Raw genomic sequence first — 27,314 nt, 5'->3', positions numbered from 1 at the left:
CCTTGAGTACATGGAATACACTTGAAGACACAGTAGCCAAGGACTATCTAGCTTTCTGAGTCACTAACTTAGCCTGAGCCCCTAACCATGTCCTTTGCTGGCCATTGTATCACCTATAAAATGAGGTTCTTGGCCTCTCAAGTTTCCTTTTAACTCTAAAGCTTGTATAATTTCAATACAGAAAAGCTCTATAACCCCCATCCCCCCTAACAGAATGCCCTTCTCATAGTCTTCCCGCTTCTTTTAAAAATGGCAGCTCCGTCCTTCCATGGCATAGGCTAGGGATTGGTATTCCCCGATCCTTCTTTTTCTCTCATACCCATCCTGCCCAGTTTGTCAGCAAATCCTCTTGCTGACCGTGTCTCACCACCTCCCCTCTCATCCTGGTCTGGGCCACCATCAGCTCTTGCCTACGTTATTGAGGTGGTCTCCTAAGAGGTCCCCTTCTGTTCTCTACATGGCAGCCAGACAGATGCCGTTAAACTAAGTCGGCTTGTGTCACGCCCTTACTCAAAGCCCTCCACTGCCTTCCCATCTCAGAGTGAAGTCATAGCTCATATGGTGGCCCGGCCTTACAAGATTTGGCCCCTAACATGATCTTGTTGACCTCATCTCTTCCTCCATCTTCTCCCTCACTCTATTCCAGTCAAACTGGCCTCCTTGCCATGCATGCTCCTGCCTCAGGACCTTTGCACCGGCTGCTCAATCCCAAATAGTCTTTCCAGTACCTCCTTCAGATCTTAGCTCACATGTCACATCAGTGAGGCTTCCGTGGCAATTCTGTGGTAAATTGCAGACTCCTCTGCCCTGGATTTCCTATCTCCTGATCTCTTTTTCTTTACTGCATACCTCAGCGTACACCGTGTTCATGTTGTCGATGTGTGGTCCTAGACCAGCAGTATCACCATCACCTTGGGAACTTGATAAAAACATAAATTCTGTGTTCTTCCACCCCTGGAGCTGCTGAATCTGAAACTTGGGGAGGAGCGGAGCCCAGCGGTATGTATGTGAAGAAGCCCTCAGGTGACTGTGATACTCACTGAAGTCTGAGAAGCACTGCTGTGTGCTGCACTTAGCGATTTTGCTTGCTGACCGTATTTACCTCTCCTTCCCGCTGCTGCCCCAACTTAAAGGTCAGCTTCATGAAGGAGGGGTTTCTGTTTTACAGTCCCAGTGTTTAAAACTGGAAATGACACTTAGTAAGAGCTCAGAAAATAGTCGTTGAATGAATTAATGAAAATATGACTATTTAGTAAATGTAGATTAAAAGAATACTGAGCAACAGAGTTGAATAATGTGATCCTCATATTTCAGTGACTCTTCAGTGTTAAGATTCTTAAATGTGAGGTTTTCTTTATTGTAGATTTAAAAATCTGCAGATTCTTTGAAGATTGTGTTAGCTTCAACTAATCCTTCTCCAAACTTTGTGGAAATGATGTAAATTTTTGCTTTAAATACTTGTGGCAACTGGAATTGTGCTATTTTAATCATCTCCCGTAGGGACCATCTCTTGTAGAGTGTACAGATGGGTCATTCTAGTTTATTGAAAGCTTCTGATATTAGAGCTAGTTAAGTGGAGATTTGTATGAAAAAGACCACCTGCAGGTATATGAATATTGCATTGGAAATTTAGACTTATTAATATTTGATCTAAGTTGCTTGTGCCCGTCTTTGCAAATATGGCCAGCCAGGAGCTCCCATTGACTTCAGAGCATGCGTTGGGCTTGGGAAATGATACCTGTCTAATATACTTACCTAGTGCTCTCCTTTCAATAGCACTGTCACTTCAGCAAAGTAGGCCTTAGGGATGAGGGGACTGAGGACTGCTGAGCGATTGTGGATGCCTTTAAGGTCATTTTCAAGGTCGTAAGAGCCAATCATTCTCAGATCTCCTGACTTCTCTTTCAGGCCTTAGCTCACTTCCTTACCACTGGGCTCCCCTCACCCACCCCTGCTCTTCACACTGTGCCTTTTGACAGTTCAGCCCCCCTGGTGCTCAGTTTTTTCAGCTGCAGAATAAGGAAGGTTGACAAGACTTTCTCCAGGACCTGTCTTACATCAAAATGTTAGAGTGGCCCTTCATAAGCCTCAGTCACTAAAGAAATTCTCTATCCTGTTTGGAAGCTTTCAAATCAGAGGATGGTCTTGGGCATGGAGGGGAGAGTAAGCCAAGTATCTGTCCTGTGACTACTTTTACCAGAGCATCTTTACAGATATCCCGCCCTCACTGGGGAGCCAGGGAAGAATGGATTTGTGATTTGGGGATCATCTGTGGTTTTCCTTTGCTCACCGTAATTACCACATTTGATAGAAAGCTGACCACTAGTGAGTTCTTGGTCATGCCTGTCATTGGACTTGAGAAAGCTGGCTCGTGCCTGGCACCTTTAGCACAGCTGGCCTGGGATTACCGCTCCAGCCTTCTCCTGCCTTCTGCTGATGCCCCACCAGGTATGGCTTCTGGCTCCACTTGTCACTGGGAATTCACCTGCTTTGGTGAAGGGTTCTGTGGCTCTCACATAGACGGGCAGATGATCTGCGGTTTGCTGTCATCTTAAACTCGTGTTCTCCTTCACGCTTTGGCTAATTGATCGCATTAGTCAGCTGAACTGTGAACCAGATGTGAATTGACATCAGCCAACACTTACCTTCTGTCTTTTTGTCCCTCTTAAGCCTGGGTTGTCCCGAGTGGGAGAATGGGGAGAATGAGGAATTAGGGAGTGAGTGGCCGCTTGTGGAGCCTCGGCACTTTTACCAGTCAATCTCCTGTGGACATTTTCTTGTTATTCGTCTGTGGCATCATGAATGGGATGTTGATTCCGTGTACAAAGTACAAACAAGTGGCTAAGAACTTCTCCTATATGAGTTAAAATATAGCACACTTGAAGGAAACCTGTTGATGGCAATTTTGAGAGCCTACCCACATGAAAGGCCAGTGGTGGGAAGGTTTGCTTCTTTGTGTTTCTTTTATTTTGGAAGGTGAAACTCTTCCTTTAGGGAATACAGATATGATGTCTTCTGATTTTTTCTTTTGTTGTCAGAAAAGGACTGCCTCTCCCTTCCTCATTCATTGATGGGAAACGCGGGTTTTTCAGAGCAGCCGAGAAGTGACTCTCAGGTGCAGCCTCGGGAAATATGGCAGATGTTGTGTTCTGTGAGTGGGTGCCTGGGACACCACGTTGTGGTTGGGGCTGCAGCCTGTAGAGTCAAAGAAGGCCACTGAACACCATTTGCGTACAAGAAGGAATAAATAAGAGTTGAAAACCAGGAGTCTGACTAGAGGAAAGGACATTGGGTGGAGAGTGAGGGTTTCAGAGAACTCGTTTTGGTTCTGTCTGGTCCCTCGTGGGGTGCCAGCCTTCCTCCTGAGCAGGGCAGGTGGTGTGTCCCAATCCGTAATAAAGTAGTGATTACGAATAGTAGATAAGGTGCCAACACGTTTATCATTTGCTTAAAAGATGAGCAGATGCAAGGTTATCGTTCTAATCATCTATCACCCTCACAAAATTGCATATCAGAGGTTGAGAGAGGAATAGTGTTACAAACATCTGTGCTGAGAATGATACCTACCTGAAGCCTATCTTCTCTGTACCCTGGCGCTCTACTGAGCAGCTGTTACTGATGGACTGTTAATAAGTATTGTGATCATAAATTATCTTCATGTATTTTAAAAAAAGATTTTGTACAAATTGGAGTGTGCCACGTGTGTGAATTTGTTTGTGCCGCTTGACACACCCTTGAGAATCACAGGGTCAGTTCTTTGTGGGACGTGATTTAGGTTTCTAGTATTGCCCTCGTGTTTACTGGGTCATAAAATACATGAGTATGCACGCATAAATACTTTTTTCCTGCTACTCTCTCTCCACTACTGCAGTTCTTTGCATCTAAGAGGTGAAAGAGGGAAGCCATGGTGTTGGCAACACTTTGGGGTCATCCAGTCGTACCGAATCAGGCCATAGCACCTGCTAGGAAGACCATACTCTTGAGCAATGCTTCTCCAACTTCCCTGTGCATCACCTGAGCTAGGGATCCTGCTACAATGCAGATGCTGACTCAGTAAGTCTGGGGTGGGACCCAAGAGTCCACATTTCTCCGAGGCTCCTCAGTGATGCTGATGGTTCTGGTCTGTGGACCCCACTTTTGAGTAGCAAAAGTCAAAGATACTTCTTTCTCTTATTTTCTTAGAAGTATATTGTTCTGTCTCTGGAAGGTTTATGTGAGTGTAGCCCAAAACAGAAACTATTGGCAAAAAAAGGGAACTAAACTCTTCTTGCAGTGGTTTTTTTTTTTCCCCCTTGAGATGCCTGTGCATTTATTTGTTTTGATTTGTGCCCCTGCATTAAAAGCCATGCTTAATACTAGAGCTGTTTTAAAAAAAAAATACTAGAGCTGTTTAAAACTCCAGAATTGCACTGTGTACTAAATTGTTTTCTTGCTGATTTTACTGAGTCCTTTTGGGGATTGCAGTGCCTTTAGCCTCTGATGCAATGGTTAACCCTTAGTCATCAGGAAGCATGAATTAACATGGTGGGCCTGGGGAAAGACAGGTGATTTGGAGTTAGGAAGCCTTTGGGTACAAATGCCAGAGTGCTTGACGGGCAGGAGATTAAGCAATAAGGACATTTAATTATCTCACATAACAGAAGTCTGGGGCATTAGGTTCCTGGGTTGGTGCAGAAGCCCAGCGATATCCCAGAGGTCATGGGCTCTATCCTGCTTTCTGTTCTGCACCTCACTATGTCGGCCAGAGCCTGTCCCCATGGGCTGCTCACTCCCAGCTTCCTATCCTCGATGGCAGTGCCCTCAACAGGCTGGGGAGTGGGCAGTAAAGGAGCCTTGTATGGTGGTTCTTCTATACAGGCAAAGAATTTCCGTGCAAGAGCTTGCACTGTATGCCCCCTGGACCTTATGGGCCAGGACTAGGGCAGACCCTCAGATCCTCCACTGGTAAGAGGAACCAAACACCATGATTGGCTTAGAGCAGGTACAACTAATCCCCTGAGGCCTGGCAAACAAAATCAGGATTCTGGCAGAGAAGAATGGATGGGTATGGATGTTGGGTAGGCAGCCAACAAGGTCTGTTATTGAGAATCTACTATATATGTTCTGAGCTCCCCATTTTATAGCTTGTGAAACCGTTGCTCGAAGCAGTTAAGTAAATGATCAGGGAGTGTAGTTGGGATCACCCACAGGCCTGTTTGATTCCAGAGTGCCTTCTTGAGGCAGAAATGTGGCTCCTTGGTACTCACTGTGTCCTTCTTTGGTGCCTCTTCTCTTCCCTTTAGTTTCAGGGATTGCTGGTGGGAGACTCACTAGAAATGGTCAGGACCTCAGGATACGCCTCTGAGTAGGGGCCACACAATCCCACGCCAAGTGTGTCACCATTTGGCCTCTAAAGAGTTGGGTTCCGTTCATGGTGCACTGAAGCACCACCATCAGAAGAGTGAGAAAACCACTCCTGTGAGCAAGGCGGTGTTATTTCAGGAAGGAGCCGAGCCCAGGGAGCGTTGGCAGCCACGTCCCAGGTCTTGCCACATCTTCGCTTGGCCCCCTGGGATCTGGGCCCAGCTTCTTGCTCTGGGTTAGCTGCGTTCCGCTGAGCATGGCCCAGGTACCCAGAGGTGCGGTGCCCACCCAGCGGACTGGAGGCGTCCCCTCAGCCACTTCCAAGTCTGGGTTTGCCGGGATTCCCAGCAGGCCCGAGGGGACGGCCCTCCCTGGTTCCGCGCAGCGGCGGCTCTCAGTGCCCGGAGCTCTGACGACTCTCTGAAGATGGCAGGGCTCCAGGAGAGTGAAAAGTCGTTCCTACTTCATTTATAAACAAAAATGCAATAAACAGTAAAAGTGGTGGAAAGGTTGGCTGTCATCATATGTTAAGAAAATGAAACTGGAAAACAGGGCCTTGGTCAGTGAAAGCAGCTAAAACCGCGGCGCCAGAGCATGCGGTGACCGGGAGGCACCGCAGTTGGAAGCAATAGTCCGGCAGCCTGCCGGCTCCCACCCGCCGGAGTACCTGTGGCCGCGGGGCGGGGGTGCTTTGCCCGTCTCCACTTCCCTTGTCGGGAGAGAGATTTTGACCAGAGGGGGCTGCGGTCAGACCTGCACTTGAGGAAGATGAGTCTGGATGGAATAAGCTGGATTGCAGTCGCAAGAGGGGTGCTTTTGATTCTGTAACTGCTAAAGCCTCTCCTTACCCTGGTCTGTAGTTTCCTTCCCTCACCAAGAAAGCCAGCGGGGAGGGGGCGCCTAGGAACTGCCAGCAAGCCGAGGATGACATCTTTAGTTCTGAGGACCCGGATGCTGGGCACATTAATGTATTTCTTCTATTCATGCTGTTTGGGTCATGTAACATTTGCTATTTAAATTGATATCACATGTTCCCACGTTAGCTCTCACCAGAAGGCCAGGGTTGTGTCTAAATCAAAGCTCTGGAAGCCCCCTGGCTTTAAATCCCCCAGGGAGTAGAGGTTACTGTGAACACCCCGAGCTTCTGGAACCGTGAGTAGGGTGCTCTACCACCGCACACCTTTTATAAAAACAACACAGTAAGAACTCAGTATGGTGTTTAAAACAACTTTCCATAGTCTGCTGTTAAGAAAATATTTGCTTCTGTTTTATACCCACGGTTATATAGTTTGCATTATTTAAATCATAACGTACTTCTTTACATGCTTCTTCATTCATCCAACATTGGTGGCATGGCATTTTAAGGAAACCTGGGGGACTCAGGAAGGTCGGATGCTGGCAGCCCTGAAAATGTTCCTGGGCGTTTAGAAGCACACTTCAATTTTGCCAGTCAAGTCTTAAGAGTCTCTTGTGAGAAAAAAAATAAATAAAAAAATCTGGGAGTCAAACCAAATTGTGAAGGGATTGTTTTTGATGATATAAATATGACATTTCGGATTAACCAGGGAATCTCAAACGAGTTTTTCTGTGTTGGGTAATCACAACTTGATCTTTACTCAGGGAAGAGCTCAAGAATTGTGGAGTATTAACCCCATTATTCCATTTTGCTTTTCCTTTTCAGTACAGAAAAATACACTGAATTTTCTCAAAAAGGAAACCAGGGCTAACTGGCTAACTCCTCTGTGAAGGGCTGTGGATTTTATCCAGACCCTCAATAACTTGCTGTGTATGTGGTCTTTGGCAAGACAATCTTTTTAATTCCTTCCTCTCCTTCAATTCCAATAGCCACTAAATCATCGTATTTTTCTAAGAATTTGTCTAATCCTTTCCACTTCCAGAGTCTCTCTAAAGGCACAGGCCCTGTTGATTTTGCTCCTGAACATCCCTGCGTGAGTCCTTTCCCCAGATTTCCTCTTTGGCTAGAGCGAGCGCTGCGGTGGTCCGGGGGGCCACGCGGATCAGGCTCACCCTCCCTTCCCTGGTTCTTAGACTCTGTAGCTGGGCTCCTCCACAGTCTCGGTGCTTCCCTGCTTTTCTAGACCGTGGCCACTGGGGAAAAGAGACTGACTCAAGCAAGGAGCTGCCAGGGGGCCCCGCGTCTGTGGTGGCTCCCGCTCCCCAAGACCCCCAGCCAGCTGCTGGCGGTCTCAAGGGATCTGATCTGTTGTAACCTGTTTTGAGTACATTTTAGGAAGCTCTGAGCCATCCAATGTTGATTCCATTATTCTTTGGCCAAGTGTTGAATTAACCTGAGCCAATTTCTCATGTGCAACTCAGGTTCCTCCTTCTAGGTATTAGTAGCTGTTGTAGATGTTGGAGGCAGGTGAGGGTTAGGGTTGGCTCTTTACCTGCAACGCCACTCCCAGGTTTTAAGGAAATCAAGTTTCAGACTGAATTTCGCCATTCATTGGCAAGCAAGCCCCTAAAGAGTTCTCACAGTTTGTTCTGTAGGCTCAAGGAAGTTCCTGCTCTCTGTCCTTCTAGGTGAGTGAAAAATCCACGTGAAGCAGACGAATTTTGGCAAAAAATTCCAGATGCAATTTTCTTGTACACGTATACTTGGCGTGTAGAATCGAGCTAGACCTGGAACTGGGGAGGGACTTAGCTTACTCCTGGGCCTGGCTGGATTCTTTTTGTTCATGCAAGAGTGGCAAGGTTAGCTAAAATAAATATTTTAGCCATTCTCTGTGCGCTAACTACCTTTACTTTCATCTGAGAAGGCTTATTTCTCACATGCATCATGCCTGCCAACAGGTGACTGGCATTATTATTCTCCAATAATAGCCCATTTTGGGCCTTCACCTGGCTCATACTTATTTATACTTACAGATAGCAGAAATACTTTTAGCAGCTGCTTCCGGCATCCTTAATCAAATGCGACCAGAACCTTCCGGCCCTGGGCACTCTGAGTCAGAATGCCAGTTGACCACTTGGGTCTCACGAATATAATACTGCATATGATGTATGTTAAAGTACCTTCAGTAAATTTTAGGCCTCATAGCAGCTTAGATTCGTTTTGCAGGCTAAACCAGGGAGGCATAATTGCTCTATTTTGCTTTTCCAATTTTTTTTTTAAGCGAATTTGTTGCCAACAATAACAGAAAAGAGAGGTTTTACGTAAAGATCTTGGTATTTGGCTTGCTCTGGGAAAATGGGGACATCGGCCACACCAGGCCCTATTCCTCTTTGGTGATTTTCTTTTCCAGTGGACTAGAAGCAGCCTGCACTGAGAATGGGCTCCTGGGGAGGGCCCAGCACTGCCTAGCGCCCCCCTGTGCTGACACTAAGTATCAAGTGCCCTTTAATGGTTGAGATTGGGCTGCTGCTGTGCAGGGCCCCCTCCCCTGCCTTATTCCTGCCTGGCCCCTCTAGGTATTTGAGCGTTCGACCCTTGCAACTGTCACACACTTTTTCTTCTTGGCTCAACACTTGTGCTTTGCTCAGGCCGTTTCTCTGTCTGGAATGCCATGTCCTTTTAGGCTTGCCTATCCAGGTCTTAACCTCTTCTCGAAGGCCAGGTGGTCCGAGGCCCCTGTCATGACTATGACAGCCCGTAGTTCCCATCTACACAGACAGCACGGCGTAGCTGTGTTCATTGTTTCCTGGCCTCCCTCTCCTTGCTGGTCAAGGCTTAAAGCCAGGAAACCTATCTTTCTCATATTTTATATCTACCACTGTAAAAATGTTCATGCTTAACCCTCACCCCACTTCAAAGGCAGAGAATAGTGGCTTATTGATCGACCTCACATTTGTTGGAAAGCAGATTTATACATGGGGAAAAGAAGCAGGAGAGTGTTAGCCATATGAACGTAATATAAAATTAGCAGAACTGAGAAAGCTGGTAGGAAGGCCCAGAAGCCCCGGTTAAGTGGTTGGCAGACCCACATGGCTGGGAGCAGCATGGCCCCTGCCGGTGAGGACCATGCTCTTTCCTGGAGGGTCCGCCCACTCTCCACATCAGGTGGCTAATACCACAAACCCTGCAGGTCTGCCCGGGGGCTCAACATTCACGTATATACAAATAAGACTATTCCCAGAGTGACTTAATCACGTACCCCAAATGAGGCAAAGGTGTTGGATGCACATCAGACTAACCACACCCTAACACAGAGGCAGCCGTGAAAAAGCCCCAAGGCGCCAAGAGTCAGGATGTCAAGGATGCTGCCGTTTAATCGGGATGTGCAGAATGGCCTCTCCTGACCGTGCTACGCTTAGCGGAGGGAACAGCGTACCTGGACGACGACAGAGCATCGGGTGCACAGGCAGACTGTGAGGGGCCAGTTGGAAGGCAGGGCTGATGATGGATCTTGGGGATAACCAGTGAGTCCTTCAGCAGGGGGAGGCTCAAGGTCTGAATTTGGGAGTAGGGGCAGCTGAGGCGGGAGAGGGAAAAAGGGGAGTCAGATTTCCGTGTTGTGCTGAGGGATTTTGACTTTATTCTGGGGAGGAGAAGGCCTTTAAGGCCCTCTGAGGGAGAAGTCAGGTGTGTGACCGAGGAAGGCCTGGTTGCCAGGGCATGGTCCTGGAGAAAGCCGGAGGAAGGTGGGGGTTTAGGAGGCTGCCGCTGAGTGGGTGGATTCAAAAGATGTGAGGGGAGCCTTTCAGTTCCTACGCTGACAGCATTCTTTCTGGTCTGAGATGCAGCTATTCCCGGAGGCAGGAAGATGGACTGGCTAACTCTATGTGGAGCCTTTGATTCCATGTTGCCAGACAGACGTTCATGGTTTCTGACCCAAGTGTATCTTGTTGCACTCCCTTTGGCAGTATAGACGTCCCTCTTAGCAAATAAGGACTCTTTTCAGTGGCTCTGCCCCTCCCCCCCCTCATTCTCACCATCCTATGCACGCTGTCTGGACAGAATAGAGCAATTTTCCTTTTTACACACGTACCCTATGTACTTCGGTCAAAGTGTCGTCTCTCAGTACATAGAAATCTTTATGTATACACATTGGCAAGCCGTAGGAGCCACTTATGTATTTACTCTGGAGTCATAAGCGTGAGTAGATGTTAGGATTGGCATTTTCTGCTTCTAGAATTTTTGTTCTGAGCTTTAAAGACATTTAAGCATCTGTTTATGGCTTTAAAGTGAGTGTTCTAAGTGGAGGCTATGAATAAATATGTGAATCATGAAGGATATATTGAAGGGGTATTGTCCATAATGAATTGCTACCATACAACTCTTTTCAGCTGTTTTTGCATCTCTAAAAAGGTCTAATGTAATCATATGGTATTTTTAAGGAATTAAATTTAATGTTAACTATGGATTTTTTTCTGATTATATCTTTTAGGAGAGACTGGGGTGTAGAGTTGCTTCAACTGCATTAAAAAATCTATTTTGCCTTAGAGCAACTTCTACTCATATTCTTACTTATTTACAGATGATATGTACTTAGGATTTTGTTATAAAAATTTTTTTTTAAAGATTTTATTTATTTGAGAGAGAGCACGAGCAGGGGGAGGGGCAGAGGGATCAAGAGAAGCAGACTCCCCACTGAGCAGGGAGCCCAGTGCGGAGCCCAGGACCCTGGGATCATGACCCGAACCAAAGGCAGATGCTTAACTGACTGAGCCACCCAGGCACCCTTGTTACAAAATTATTTTAATAGAAATGGAATGTTGGGTTCATTGTTGAACTTTTCAGAAATATAAGTTAAGTTGAAATTAATATTTTTCAAAGCCGATCATGTTATCTTTTCCTCTAGCCAAATATAGTAGGTGCTTACAAATAATTTAATTCACCTAGTTCTTCTGTAAGAACATGAATTTTATTTGCTCCTACCCACAGGACACTGGTTCACTGGTTCTAGAGATTTCTTTTCACAAGGCTTCATTTTTCCCTCAGAAATATAAGAATTCAAAGAGTTTTAGAGTTTGGCACATATGTGCAAATTAAATTATATAGCATTTTCAAAATATGCTTTTGCTCAATATTAACATGAGAGGAGCAGTTGGAACAAAGACTACATTTGTCAATTTTTATTCCTTTTACTTGTAGTTGAAATCCTGTTGGGAGTTGAGTAAATGTAAATGTAAATAAAATGAAACAGTCAATATATTTCAACTCTGGGAACTGGTTACAGTGTTACCGCATCACAATATTGAAGGCCTAAAGCAAATGCTAATACATTTTGACCTTGGCTTGTGCTTGATGTTGTTCTTTGGTAATTGCTGTCATCCTGGCAAGTCATCAAAGGGGACCAGCAAAGGAGAATTATAGGAGAGCAGTTTGAAGGGGCTCAGGGTACATAGTCAGCTGCAGCATTTTGAGGTGTTGACTGCTTTTTTAAATTACCATTTACCGGCTTACTATTGAGCTGTCCTTGAGTTGGCTCTAGCTTGTAGGTCTGTATTAGCCTTGAGTAGCTGGTACTTATTAACTAACCTCAACTTTTAGTAAAAATCTACGCAGAAATGCATGCATTAATAATCACCGGGTATTCCTTCTCTGTGGTCACAAACGAACATCATTTTTGCATAAATACATGTGTGGATGTATATAGAGTATGCCTCATTCATCATCCTGCAAAAAGAATTTCTAGTATGTAATAGATGTTAAGAAGAGTATTATTTCATTCTACAAACCATTGTATCTATACTTAAGAAAATTATCCAAAAAGCAAACGTTGGAAAAAAAAAATCTTTGCTGACTGAGCTTTTCCCTTGTGTTGATTGCTACATCTATACAAACCTGGCCAGTTGGCTTTTGGTACCTGGGTTCGTGGATTTGCTATTACGATTTTGCCTAAGGTGTCAGCACTGTTTAAGCAAGGCCATGAGAATGTGGAAGATGAATGTTATTATCCTTTATTTAAATCTTTTTATTGAATTATAATTAACATACAAGGTTATATTAGTTTCAGGTGTACAATATAATGATTAAGCAATTCTATACATTAGTCAGTGCTCATCACCATAAGTGTAGTCTTAATCCCCTCTATTTCACCCTCCCCCAAGCCACCTTTAAAAAAAATCCACTCCCCAAACATTGATGATGTGGAATTAAAGAAACTGGAAAATAATCATAACAAAAGAAACACATAAAAAGAAACTACATCACATACTGGTTTTACTGCTTCCCGTGCTATTCTTCCCCCCCCCCCCCCCCCCGCGGTGCTATTCTTAGAAATGATTTGTTGAAATGAATCTTAGCAAAAAGCTAAGATTCTTTATATTTAGGGCTCTGAGAATGTGTTTTCATTTTTATTGAATTAATAATTTATGGTTAGTTATGATTTCTGATACCTTTTTGGTAGAACATATAATTTGGTGTGCTGAGTTTCTGGACTGGTGGGGTTGCTGACCCATCACCCATGATGGTGTTCTCTAAAGTGTAGGTTGGCGGGTGGCGGGACTGCCTTGGTGTATCCCCGAGAGAGCTTCATGGTGTTTGGAACAATTCATCATCACTGGAAAGGTCCCCAGGAAAAGAGAGGTTTATAAAGTCAGAATGTGTAAGCAATAATGTCTTACATAAAATAAGGGTGATTTTTTTTTTTTTCTTTTAGATTTTGGGGTAAGTGCATTCTTAGCAACAGGGGGTGATGTTACCCGGAATAAAGTAAGAAAAACATTTGTTGGTACTCCGTGTTGGATGGCCCCTGAAGTCATGGAACAGGTAAAAAAAAAAAAAAAAAAAAGATGCTTTGTATCACTAAATACATTAACATTTCATTCAAGTCAATCATTTTACTAGAATGCATCATATAACTAAGATTTAGTTCCTGATTGGTGGGCCTTAGCGAAGTACTATCAGAGTTGTGCATCCCTGCTGTAGACCTCTACAACATGATATGGACTTCCGGGCGGGTGACCTGCCTACTGTGTAATTGTGTTTTTTCCTCCTTCTGTTCTTAGGTGAGAGGCTATGACTTCAAGGCTGACATGTGGAGTTTTGGGATAACTGCCATTGAATTAGCAACAGGAGCAGCGCCTTATCACAAATACCCTCCTATGAAAGTAATTACTATTGGAAATAATATGTCTGGCTTGAAATAGGATTTAATGGAATCTGTTCTGTAATTCTCTTAAACATAGTCATTTTTCTCTTAGACCTGAGGCGAATTAATGGAGGAATGCAGCCAAGTTAAATGTTGGATGTGGACAGAATAGCTCAAAAGTGATCCAGTTCCCGGCTTTGAAGCTCGCTTTACATTCTTAGCAGAGAGCTGTCTGAAGACTGCGATCACTTTGGCCAGTGGAGGTTGAGAACTGGGACAAATGCTGGTCACTACTCTTTTGATAGCCGAAGACCCCAGACCCCCAAGGAAAATCTAAAAATAGATTACAGTGACATCATCTTTGCAGATGGATTTCCCCCATTTTTTTTTTAAATGATCTGTGACATTTCACCCCTGTGCTCACTGTGTCATGTTGGTGACTCATCTGAAATAAGGGAGCCCAGTGTTTTTAGGCAATAACCTACATTTGGATGGTGTTTTCAGGTTTTTGTGATTCTTTTAACTGGCCTACGTTATTATTTCACTTATTCTGAGATGGTGGTATCAGGGCTGATGGATCCAATTAGATTTTGTTTGGGGGCTGAAATAGCTGGTGGAAATGATGAAGGTATTTTACAGAGAATACAGTCTGTCTTTGTTTCAACTTTTTCCTAGGAAAATACTGGAAAAATATAGGAGGATTAAGAAAAACCTGAGGATAAACAAAGTTCAATAATTTTACTGAATAAAAAGTTAATATGTTCTTATGAGGGAAAATTTGGAAGTCCAAACAAGAACAAAGAAGGAAATAAATCATTCATAATTTCATCAATCACAGAAAATCCCTGTTAAGGTCTTAGCGTAGTTCATTACATTGTTTTTTTCTCTCTGTATTTATGTACATATTTTTAACATATTAAGATTAGGGGGGTGTGTATACATACTTATTTTGTTAGCGGAAAATTCAAAGTTGAGGTGTAAACAGTTGAACTGAGCTTGTAGAGAAAAAGCACTGAAGCAACTCAGGATTTTCCCTTCCATCCGGTTTTTCTGCATTATTTTTTTCTTATTTCTTGTTTTCTTTCATTCCCCACTCCTTCGTGTGTCCCACCCACCCGAATCCAAAGTCCCATTGCTAACCCCAGCCCAATGTCCTGTGGGGCTCTATTGGGACTTCGCAGCTTGCCCACTTTCTTCTGTTTGCTCTTATCCTCCACAAACAATAAACTGTCACTTTAATCCTTCATCTATTCACACATCTGAAAGTGTTTGGAAGGAGTCTTGGCATGTATAACATTTGCATAAATTAAGGCTGATTTATGCATTAATGAGGTTTATTCCTTTTATAGGTCAATAGTTTACTACAGATTCTACTCTTTTTTTGAACAAATAATTCTGATGTTGTGAATGAATGGAATTTTTACCTTTTTGATTTGAAGCTGTATTTTGGTTTTGTTTTGTCCCCCCTCCAGAAGCAGTGTGGCCTTTTGCTCTGGTTATGGTTTTTAGGAACTTGTATTCTGGCTAACTTTAAGCGTTCTTACTGCCTCAATTTTGCCAAGCCTTTAAGCAATATTCTGTAGGTTTTCTCTTTAAAAAAAAAAAAAAAAAGAAATCATGTGTTACCTTCTGGGATACTGTGGATTTATTTTTAGGGTTGGCAGTGTGTTAACAGAAGCCTTGAGTACGGGCGGTTCCTTATTTATGAATGACCTGTACACATGAGCGCTCACTGCTGCTCTGGCCACCCCCCCACCCCACCCCCGCCCCTTCCCCTTTCCCAGCCTCCGCTAAGCCTTTGCTGGAGCTACGTGCTCCCCGAGGCTGTGTGGGAGCCAGTTCCCAGAAGTTCTGTCCCGGCCGCTTTGGGACCTCGTTCTTCACACACACAACAGATTTTGTAAGTTCTGTCAATGGAATAACAAAAAGGTGAAAGGGCACGTGAACAGATTCACGAAAGGAAATGAGTACTTTGAATACACACTTTCTGGAAGGTTAAAATCATGGGAAAGCACCTCCTCATCAAGGATGGTCCCTAACGCTTCTGTGAAACATTAAGAACTCGACTAGGGCAGAGGCTGTACTGAGATTCTGTCTTGGTGTTTGTTTCTGCTGCAGGTGTTAATGTTGACTTTGCAAAACGATCCACCCACTTTAGAAACAGGAATAGAGGATAAGGAAATGATGAAAAAGTACGGCAAGTCCTTTAGGAAATTACTCTCACTGTGTCTTCAGAAAGATCCTTCTAAAAGGTATGTCGAACTTTGTGGATGAGTTAATGACCTGGTTTGAATCACGACAAAGATTTGTTTGTGGCTGGGAAAAGGCTGTGTGAGGACACCTGGAAGGTACTTCTAGTTCAAGGGAAATCCTGCTCTGGCCCCTGGTTTCCAACCTGTTAGTGGAAGACAGCATGGGTCCGAGAGGGAGAGGAGTGAACATGAGGGAGAGGCAGAGGAAAATTTTTAGTGTTAATGAGATTCACTGTGTTTGTTAGGTATGGGCTCTGTCATCGAAGGAAATGAAATAAAACAGAAATCAAAAGAAATTGGCAGCGGTGCACTCAGAAACTGAGCTAATATTCTTCACTGTGTAGGTTGAGCTGACCTCTCAGGATTTGAATATCCTGCTAGCTCCAGTCTAAACCAGGCAGAGCTATTGAATTTTGCATGAGCTTCCTTTTAGTTGCAGAACAAGTTGTGCTGTTTAAAAGATTATCAGTAAAGAAGATTAAGATTTTTGCATTAGAAACATTAATCATATAAACAGAAGCAAATGGTTTGAAATTAACGTTAGCGGTTCCTCTTTATTCTTGGGTTGTTGCCCTGCTCTGTAGTGTGTCTGTTTTCTGAGTTTGTTTCTTCCTTCTTAATATCTGTGACTTTGAAATACCCCGGCTAGCGATAATATAGCCCCGTGTCTTTTATTGCTTAAAGAAGAATGTTAATGACGTGAGCCACACAGACCTTGCCCGGGTAGAGTCCCTTTGTCGAGCTTGGTTGTGTGTGGTGCGGCCCTAGCGTACCTCAGCATAGACCACCTATCTGGAGAGGCCACTGGGGAGTCACTGGCCACCTCATGCACCCAAGGGTTCGACTTGATACTTACATTTGAAAACGTAAAAACCTGGCTTTCTCTTCTGAAGCTTTCCTTTTCAGGGAAGGACCCTGCTTTTGGAGGGATTCCCGTCTTCTTAAATCCTTTATGAAACTTAAGCCTTTTCTCTTTACACAGTAATCTGCTGTTTGAGTAGGCAGCCATTCTCTAGATTAAACAGAGTTTCCATTATTTTACTCCATTCTTTGTAGCTACTCTCGTCATTCCTTTACATTTTACTGACTTTGCTTTGAATCTTCTCTATATCAGTCACCATTCTCATGGAGCTAGGTCGAAAGACGGTTTGCTATCAAGCATCCTGAAATTGTATATTGTAAAAGGGATCATTGTTTTGTCACACCATTAGGCTGTTTCTGCTTAAACATCTTAGTTGCCTTTTCTGTTTGATTTGTGGGGCTTGTTTTTCTTCCGAAGTTATACTGATCTTTCATTGAGGTTACTTCTTCACACTCCTATTGGGTGAAAATGCTCTTAGATTCTCATTTTGTTCTGCAACACTTGTTTGTCTTACGTTTGTATTTGGTGTCGTCTCCAAACATAAATTTTTGGCATCACCAAGGAAATAATTCGATCCTCCAGAGCCCAATGAGAGAGGTACCTGTCTTCCCAGTTAGCACTGGGTTACTGCTGATGGTCTTTGTGATTCACAAACTAGTTGAGATCCCACCTAGTGGTGATGATGTGTAATGTCACATATTTCTAGCCCTTCTGGAAAAAGATACTGTAGGGTAGAATTGCTGGTGTACTAATGATACACAACAGTAGATTTCTTTAGGAATTTGTAAATTAGAATAAATTAGATTAGCATACATTATATTTAACAAACCGTCCTTATTTCTTAATAACCTTGAAAGTCTTCCCAGGAATTATTTATTATATGAGCTCAAATGTCAGGTTCCTACCACCCTACCGCCCCTAAAAAAAAAAAATTCTCCAAAAGAGTCTTGCACCATATATTTGAATTCTTACAAAGTCTTCCCCTCAGAGTGCTCTCTTAGTAACTTATTGATTTACAAAATATTAATAGTTTAAGGACTTCTTTTAGATATTTTCATTATAACATAATCTAATCTCACTATTGTGCAATTGTCTTCTATAACAAACAGAGAGTATTAGTGGTGCACCAAATTCTTGGGGACTCTTTTTTAAAAATTGAAGTATAATTAACATACGGTGTTATATTAGTTTCAGGTGTACAATATAAGGATTCAAAAACTCTATACTCATTGCTCATCACGATAAGTGTACTCTTAATCTGCATCACCTATTTCACTCATCCCCCACCCACCTTCCCTCTGGCAACCACTGGTTTGTTCTCCATATTTAAGAGTCCGTTTTGTTTGTTTTGTTTCTTAAATTCCACACATGAGTGAAATCATACGATATTTGTCATTCTCTGACTTATTTCACTTAGCGTTATATCCTCTAGGTCCATCCATGTTGTTGCAAATGGGAAAACCTCATTCCTTTTTATGACTGAGTAATATTCCATTGTATATATATACCACATCTTCTTTATCCATTCATCTATCAATGGACACTTGAGTTGCTTCCATATCTTGGCTGTTGTAAATAATGCTGCAATAAACATAGGGGTATGCATCTATCTTTTTGGATTAGTGTTTTCTTTGGTTTTCTTTAGGTAAATATCCAATAGTGGAATCACTGGATCATATGGTAGTTCTAATTTTAATTTTTTGAGGAACTTCCATACTGTTTTCCACAGTGGCTTCACCAATTTGCATTCCCACTAACAGTGCATGAGGGTTCCTTTTTCTCCACATCCTCGCCAACATTTGTTTATCTTTTTGACTAGCCATTTTGATAGGTATAAGGTGATACTTCTTTGTGTTTTTTTTAAATTAAATTAAATTAATTTTTTTAAGTAAACTGTCCCCCAACGTGGGGCTTGAACTCACAATCCTGAGATCAAGAGTCGCATGTTCTTCTGACTGAGCCAGCCAGGTGTCTCTTTCGTTGTGGTTTTGATTTGCATTTCTATGATGATGAATGATATTGAGCATCTTATTATGTGTCTATTGGCCACTTGTATGTCTTCTTTTGAGGAAAAAAGTTCATGAAATATGAGAATGGGAAAAAAATATTGAATTTATTATATAGGATGCAGTTTTAAAATATGTATTCATTACTAAATAAGTAAACATTTAATTACTACCCAAATCTGAAAGAAACCATGAATATTTCCTGTCTTCTCTGTCTTTGCTCATGTTGTTCAAAGGTTCTTCTTCTTCCTCTGTTGCCCTTCCACCCTCTTTTAATGCTTACTTGAAAGCATTAGTCTTCTTAGCATTAGATAAATCTGGGTGAGATTCCTAGCCTCATCTACATAACTTAGTTTCCTTGTCTGTAAAATGGGCCTAATAACACCTACTTCATAGGATTGTCATGAGGATGGAATACAATCACGCACTGAAAGAGGATAGCACGGGGATGCGTGGGTGGCTCAGTGAGTTAAACGTCTGGCTCTTGGTTTTGGCTTAGGTCATGATCTCAGGGTGGTGGGATCAAGCCCCGTGTTGGGCTCCAGGCTCAGCAGGGAGTCTGCTTGAAATTCTCTCTCCCTTTCCCCCTCCCCCTGCTTGCATGTGCTCTCTCTCTAAAAATAAATAAATAAATAAATCTTAAAAAAAAGAGGATAGCACAGTGCCTAGGGGTTCCTAAGTATTCAGCAAATTGGGATTGCTGTTCACTATTTGCCTTTTTCTTCCTGACCGAGTGGAATTATTACAACCCTTAGTTTTCCTACAGTATGTTGAGATCTGTCTCTTATAGCACTTTCACCCTATGCATTTATTGACTTACACATCCAATTTCCTCATACGTTTGTAAGTTTTTTAGAAGAAGAACCTGTGTCATTCATCTTTATGTCTTTCTTTTTTTTAATTTTATTTTTTTATGTTATGTTAATTACCATACATTACATCATTAGTTTTTGATGTAGTGTTCCATGATTCATTGTTCGTGTATAACACCCAGTGCTCCATGCAGAACGTGCCCTCTTTAATACCCATCACCAGGCTGACCCATCCCCCCAGCCCCCTTCCCTCTAGAACCCTCAGTTTGTTTCTCAGAGTCCATAGTCTCTCATGGTTCGTCTCCCCCTCCGATTTCTATCCACAGTGTTGGGTCTGTATTACATATTTGATATTTCTTGAGCAACTGGAGACAATTGGGAGCTTGCAATTTGGGGATGATTTGGACTCACTGAAGAGTGTTTCAGAAACAAACCAGATTCAAGTGGGTTGAGGAGTAAATGCAAGATTTTTGATAATTTTTATTTATTTTGCATATTGATCATCTACTTGTAATCTGAAAGCAGCTGACAGGTACCAAAACCCTGGTCTAGCTGAGTACCTTTTTAGCAATGAATAGAAGCATCACAGGTGAACAGTGACCGGGACAGATTCAGTCCTGTGCTGGAGCCCTCAGGTTGCCTGAGAAGGAGCTGTGTTTTCTGTCAACCTGAGAGCTCATGGAACTTTCCTAATTAAAGAGAGCTGGGATGTTGGAGCTATTTGCCTCATACAAGTCTGTGCTCTGCATTGGCACAGACTAAGAGGTGCTTATATTTGCATAGCAGGACATTTTGCTATTTCTTAAAAAATGAGCCTAATCCTGTAGATTATGTGCTTCCTATGGATGGCAGCTGTAAAAGGAACCAGCATTTTCTTCGAGCAATAGGAGGGTGCATATCACATAGATAAATTCATTAGAAGTGAATAAAACTTGAATATTTCTTTTGGGGGAGGGGAGGGTGAGAGATGCAGCTCTGCCTGAGGTCAGTGAGATTTTAGAAATTATAATGCAGATTGTTAGAACTACTTAAACTGTATCATGTTCATCCTGAATCCTTTGAAAATTATTTGAAGTCTCAGTGGACTTTGATTCATCCATATGTATTAACTGAATCCTTTAAGAGATTTTCTTCTGAGAATGTTGTTACTTGCAGACTACTGCATTGTTTTTAAGGGATTTTTTTTTTTTTTTAAGATTTATTTATTTGACAGAGAGAGAGAGGGCACAAGCAGGGGAAGCTGCAGGCAGAGGGAGAGGGAGAAGCAGGCTCCCTGCTGAGCAGGGAATGCGGGGCTGTTTTTAAGGATTTAAAGTGGAATCGTCATTCATAGCCTGTACCATCATTTGGGTTGCTGGTGTATAGGATTTTAGCTTTTCTTGTGAACAACAGTGTCTGTATTTATGTTATGTTGCATTATTTGAAAATTGTTAGCAGCCACGTAGGACGTAACTGCTTGCAGAATTCTTTCTCTTCTGTGGTGCTCAGCTAAGAGGCCGACAGCATCGAGAGTTCCATATTAACCCTGTACTGGTGGTTGCTGTAGCATAAAGCTAAAACAAACAGGCAAGCGAACAGAACACAAAAACCCTCAAGTCAGTTGGGCAGCATGCACCTCCACTTCTCTCATGCCTGCTATCACTTTCTTCCTCCCTCATTTTCCTCATTCTTTCCAGTTCCACTTTCCCATACTTTCTGATGGAGATTGCTCGGCAACTTGTGTGATTCTGCCTCCAAAGCTCCAGACGCTTGAGGTCATTTGAGTGCACAGAGGATCTGCTGTTTAGTTCTTCTGTGTGTGGAATAGACCTTTTATTTTGTATGACCTGTATGGCCTATTAACATAAATGTTGAGCCTATACAAGAAGGAATGTGGCTCCTTTAAGCCATTTCTCATTTCTTATGTGATTGTTTGTATTTATTGATGAAGGCTAAGAATGGAGAGTGCAGAGAAAGAAGTTTTCTCTGCAGCATGCTTTCCCCTTTACAGTTTTGGTCACCATAGAAATGACCTTGCTGGGGAAGGGAAGGTATTTTCCCAGCCCTGTATCTCGAGGTATGTCTGGCATTTCCCAGCCTCTTCTCTGTGTTGGCCCTACACCTGCCCCTTAGTGTATGGAAGGAGGAAGCAGGGTGCAGAGGAGTGAGGGAAGCATGGGGCTGTCCACTTCAGGACCTCCACTGTGCACGACTTACTCCCCCGCCTTTTTTTTTGTTAGCATGAGTCTTATTTCATTACATCGTTCTCCTGTTCCCTACTACCTTGAACAGATGCTTAGAATTTGGTGTTGACTAGATTTGGCTCTAAGAGTTGTGGTTCTGTGTCTGAGTGTCTGGGAGCATCACTTCTACCCCATATTTGATTATGGTATGGAAATTGAGCTATAACAGTTTTCTGGTCTGTGTTGGACATTGAGGACATAAAAAATGAATCCTCTGTGGTCCCTGTCTTGAAAGGGCTTATAACCTAGTGGGGTCAAGGTGGGAAGACACAGGCACAGATAATTACAGAATAGGAGTGTGGGTAGTGGTGTGTGAGCACTGAGTAGGGAGCAATGAATTCTACTTGTGGGAGCTGAGCAAAGTATCTCTGAAGACGATGACATTTAAATTGGCTCTTGACTGATGAGCAAGGCTGTGACAGTCAGTTACAAAGATTTCTGAAGAAAAGCACTGAGTGCCTTGTCATGAAAGAGCACGAGAGGGAGGAGTACCAGCATAGCCAGGGGACAGAGTTCACGAGGGGCACAATGGGAAATGAGGACGGAGGAGCCAGCATCTCTCCGGCCACTGAAATCTGTTAGGATGGATAAGAATCGGGTTTTTATAGAAACCAGCTCTGGAGCAAGGTGGGTGATGGGTTAGAATGAAGAAGAGAGACATAGCAGAGAGACTGGTGGCAGGGGTGGGGAGGGGCAGCTGTTGTAACTGAATTGACCAAAGGCCATGAAGGTCTCGACTGAATCAGTGGCCTTGATTGAGTCCCTTAATCATCTTGATTTTCTTAGGTTCCTTTTCACTTAAAAAAGTTAAATCTAAGTTACTTTGTATGCCTCTTGGTTTTTAAAATTTTGTTTCATGCTAATGAGGTGCCAAACACGACAGCAAGTCTCCCTCGGGAGAGCGTGGCATGGTTGCCCTGTGTTTCCTCTGTGGCCCTCCCCTCCGCCTGGAGCTCCGTTCCAGCGTTTAAATGTCTGCTGTGCCTCTTCGAGCCTAACCACACACGCTAACGCTTCTCTGCTCGATTCAGGTTGCTGGAGGTGGCGTTCGCGTCTGTCGCATTCACTGCGGGATGCCTAGCACCCAGCATCACGCCTGACAAAGAGTGGATGCTTCCTGAATATTTACGGAGGGAACGAGGATGAATTTGGAGTAGCTGGAGGCCAAAAACATTGCCGATGATCAGTACGAGTGTACATTAAAATAACAACTAAGTTAAATCATGCGAAATAGCAGCAACATTTTTGGTTCTAGTGTGCCTGTTCAACGAGGTACAAATCCATGAATTTGAACAAGCTCCCTGAGGGGATATGGCACACAAAATGTAACTCGTGGCCCACCTGTTGTTTAGACCTTTATGCACTCAGAGGAATTAGCAATTAACAGCTGTTTATTGCAGGGGATATGCTGATTCCGGGTTCTTTGTCAGGTACCTCTAACCAGCATTCCACTTGAAGCTGAGGAAAAGAGCAATAACAATTTCAGTAGAAGACTTCTTTGCACGGAGGAACAGTTTACGGCCCCTGTAGACTTACATGGTTTCGACAGCGATGCTCTTAAAGACGTTTCCTAATTTCCTCCACATGTGTGGGTTCGGTCCCTGGACGCATTTTACTGGAGCTTCCTGGTTCCCAAGCAGTGGTTTCCAATCCTTTCAAGTCTGAGGACTCCTTTTTAAACTTGCACCCTTCTCAACCTAATACTGTTTGTACCTCGTAATCATCCCCTGAGAGAATACCTCCTGATGTTCTGTAATGCTTCCCTTTCGCCTCCCCAATTTTTTTATTTTTTTATTTTTTCATTTTTTTAAAGACTTTATTTATTTATTAGAGAGAGAGAGAGCACAAGTAGGCAGAGCGGCAGGCAGAGAGAGAGGGAGAAGCAGGCTCCCCACTGAGCAGGGAGCCCAGTACCAGGCTCGATCCCAGGACCCTGGGCTCATGACCTGAGCCGAAGGCAGATGCTTAACTGGCTTAGCCACCCAGGCGCCCCTCCCCAATTTTTTTATTATGAAAAAATTTAAATACGTGAAAGGGGTAAAAAATAGTACAGCATTTACTTCTATAGCACCACCTAGATGCAACAGTTATGAACATTTTCCATATCTGCTGTATCTATTTATCTTCATTTTATTTGCTGAACAACTTGAAAGTGAGTAACAGACTTAATACTTCAGCTTGCGTTCCCTACAAATAAAAACATGTTCCTATATAACCATAATACTCTTCCACACCTAAGAAAGTAAACAGTGATTCCCTAAAATTGCCTTAATACGTGGCATATTCACATATCTCTGATGATTTCCAAATGTCTTTTGTAGCTTCTCCCCCTTCCCCTTCAAATGGAGGATTTAGGCAAGAGTCACATGTGGCATTTGGTTTTATTTTTTTAAGTCTCTTTTAATCTGCAAAAGTTCTCTTCTCTCCTTTTCCTCTAGGACACTGACTTTTTTTTTTTTTTTTTTTTTGACACTGACTTTTTGAAGAGATCAGGACGGTTGCTTGCTGATTATCTTATACTGTAGATGTCTCTGATTCTATCTGCTTGGCTGCTTGTTTTAGAAGGAACTATTGAGGAAGGAAGCTATTCTTTATGGAAGAATGCTAGCTAATAAACATAGAAGGAATGATAGAAGTAGAAAATCAGCATTCTGCCACCTGCTATGAAATAATTAGTTAAGACAAAGATGCTAAAACCGTTAGGGAATAGAACACTCATCCAGTGCCAAAGTGTTACCCAACAGAACACCTGCCAAGTGCATTGGGGAAAACATACCTTGACAATGGTGAGGACTCAGGCCTGGGGATCCTTGGTTAAACTTGGCATCACTCCCAGTGAGGTAACCTAACATCATGTGCCCCTGACATGCTGTGGGGACTAGTGCGTGGCGTCATTTGTGGAGTATTCTTCCCCCCACATGCTTCATGTCAAATTTTTAGACCTAACTTTCAGTCTATAGGAAATACAGGATAGAGAAACAAGTTAAATGACACCATGAGGAGACCATCAGACCAGTCCAGTAATGCTTTTAAATGAGTTTGCATTTTACTAATCACCACTGTGTTTGCCTTCCCCTGACAACTGGGAGGACATATACACTTGAGCTGGGGTCCCTCAGTGGGCAGACAGAGCTGGTCCACAGGATGTGAACCCCTTGCAATAACTGCTGCTCTTGGGGAATCATAGAACTCTGTAGACTATAATTTCTTTGACAGGGTCATATTGCAGCTTGCACGGCTTCTTAATAAATACAGGGATTTAGCTCACAGATGTGTCAGTCTGCCACCTTTCAGAAAGACTGAATTCACTTAGTAAGGTGTAAGGATGAAGGGCAGAAAATTGATCATGCCCCAAATATTTAACTTATGGGAGTTTATGTGTTTTGCAGTAGGGGTATTTGGAAAGAACTGGAAAATCAGCCCTGTTTTATTTGGTGCCCGCTTATGATTAATTTAGTTTCTGGTGTTGCTATTCCTGAAACTGGTTTTCCAGAAATACTCTGGGATGTGGTTGTTTCGTCAAGGCAGTGTATTTATTGAGTGATCATTGTTTCAACTCTAATTTATTATTGATCTTTCAGGCCCACAGCTGCAGAACTTTTAAAATGCAAATTCTTCCAGAAAGCCAAGGTAAGATGCTTAAAAACCCACGTAAATCTGCTATTTTGAAATCACTGAATGTCTGCGTATGATACTTGGTGTTAAACTGTTGGGAACATTTGTTTTGCAGAACAGAGAGTACCTAATTGAGAAGCTGCTTACAAGAACCCCAGACATAGCCCAAAGAGCCAAAAAGGTAAGCGCCACTAGCCTTTGTGATCCAGCAAAGGCTGCTCCCCACCCAGGGAAATGAGACCCACAGAAACATAGGAAAAAGATTGCCACACAGTCAGGATGTGTTGTTCAGAGGTTATCTGGTTAGCAATTCCTCAGATGGCTGCATTTTGCCTTTTGGGTATCTCCGGCTTGCTGTTACGTGTTTGTGGAAACAGTGTGACACTTGAATGATTTCATTTTTCCATTTATCAGCTTTTCTTAAAGAAGGTCAGAGTAGGGGAGGGGATCATGATGGAGCTCGAACCCTGGAGAGGTGAAATAGCCTTGAGGATCTTTCCTTTGGACATTTCATAGAAGAGGAGCAGTTGTTTTTAAGCAGTTTGAAATGACAAAAGAAAAACCAAAATTTGTTTTTAAGGGTTATCTTTTTAAATCTGATTTTATTTACAAATTTAATGGTTATCTTGAGTATCTGTGGGATGTCAGTCTTTTCCTTATAAAAAGACCCTGGCCCCTCTTGTAATTTACCTTATGTTAAGTAAATTATATTAATGATTACCTGAAAAACTTTCCATTCTTGGTTTTAGATTCTTTAAATGGTGTATATGTGTGAGTGTATTTGTTTATTTATCCAGATTTTTATTTATTTGTAAACACTGATTTCGTTATGGCGTGAAATCTAACGAAATTTAACCTCTGGTTTGGTTTCGTTTGGTTTTAGAATTATATTAGATATTTATAATTAAAAATATTTATGTAGTCACTGATTTAGAAAGGAAGGTTCTCTCCCCCCGCCCCTTTTTATGGTTAATAGCTACAGGGAAAGCTGATCTGAACTGAGTTGTATGCTCTGAAATAAAACTGGCAGAGAAATATGGGTCAGAGATGGTATCTCATCGTGCCTGGCTGAAGTAACTCTGAATGTTATGTTCCAGCCATTGCCTTTTCTGAAACATTGTGTATGAAGTGCATTTCGCGGATGCCTTAAAATTGTTTTAAATAGATTTAAGAGTAGATTTTAAGAAACGACCCTCTGTGTCCAGGTGTGGGAGTGCTCCCCGGGACCAGCAGAGTCCTGGGGGCGGATTGCCCCGTTGACCGCTCAGACCTGAGCCAGGGCTGGTCTGAGGGATGTCTCTAAGGGACAAGTGAAAGTTTGGCAGATGGTCCATCAAGAGTGGTGCATTTCAAGGGGTGACACAGGTACACTAAAGCTTCAGTTGAGGCACAGAAAGTGTAAGAGCCCAGCTGCTGTCTGAGGGCTCTGGACAGAAGGCTGAAGGAGGACCCAGGAGAGATGCCCTGGGGTGTGTGAGCCTATCGCGGGGCTTTTGCTCAGGCATCGGAAGTGTTAGCCAGAGCTGGAAGGGCTGTTAGGGAGCCTTTGGCTTGTTCAGTTTGTGTCATCCCCAAAGAATACTTTTGTTGGCCTCGACTTGTTTTGCTAGTTTTGTCTGGTCTCATTCTGTAGCTGTCCCCCCTGCAGGAGTTTGCCAGGCCTGTGTTCTCTCCAGAGCTTTAGCTTCACACCCCCAGCTCCTGTCAAATGGACTGGAGGTCTCAGAGGTGCAGTTTCCAAGTGGCTTCCCTCCCCTCCCAAACCTAATCTTCCTGTGTTCGCTGTTTCCGTCTGAGTCACCCGACCTCACAACACTGGGATTGTTTTTGTGTTTGGGGCCTCCTTTCCCCCTGTCCTCCCCATCTAGCCCCTCTCCAGTCTCTGCCACAGTGCTCGTTCTCCTGGTTTTGACTGGACAGCTGCAGTCCTTCCCTTCTGTCCCTCCTTTCTGTTCTGTCTTAGACACTGCCGCAGGAGGAACTTGCGGATCATGTCACTTAATGGCTTCAAAGTGGTTCCCAAAATTAAAGAAAAACAACCCCAAGAGCCCACAAATGAAAAAATAAAGTTCCTGCCAAAGAAAGGCCAACCTCCTTCGCCTTGAATTCATGGCACCATTTCAGCTTCCAGTCTTATGTTGTGAACTCAGCTCAAGTGAACCACCTGTAGCTCTCACTGCACGTACTTTGCTCACTAACCTATAC

At 43.1% G+C, this 27,314-nt stretch overlaps 1 protein-coding gene across 1 annotated transcript in view; it reads left to right on the top strand.

Moving 5' to 3' along the window:
* STK39 (serine/threonine kinase 39) overlaps positions 1-27,314 on the top strand; it is a 305,645-nt gene that overhangs the window by 87,579 nt on the left and 190,752 nt on the right. Inside the window, exons 6-10 of the mRNA XM_036100896.2 lie at positions 12,909-13,018; positions 13,258-13,359; positions 15,459-15,592; positions 25,076-25,124; positions 25,225-25,290. Coding sequence (XP_035956789.1) covers positions 12,909-13,018; positions 13,258-13,359; positions 15,459-15,592; positions 25,076-25,124; positions 25,225-25,290 — 461 coding nt within the window. The remainder of the gene's footprint in view (positions 1-12,908; positions 13,019-13,257; positions 13,360-15,458; positions 15,593-25,075; positions 25,125-25,224; positions 25,291-27,314) is intronic.

Source organism: Halichoerus grypus, chromosome 4 (genome assembly GCF_964656455.1).
Source record: "Halichoerus grypus chromosome 4, mHalGry1.hap1.1, whole genome shotgun sequence".
Taxonomy (NCBI): domain Eukaryota; kingdom Metazoa; phylum Chordata; class Mammalia; order Carnivora; family Phocidae; genus Halichoerus; species Halichoerus grypus.
The sequence above is the reverse complement of the archived record's forward strand: the minus strand, read 5'-3'. Positions and strand labels throughout refer to the sequence as shown.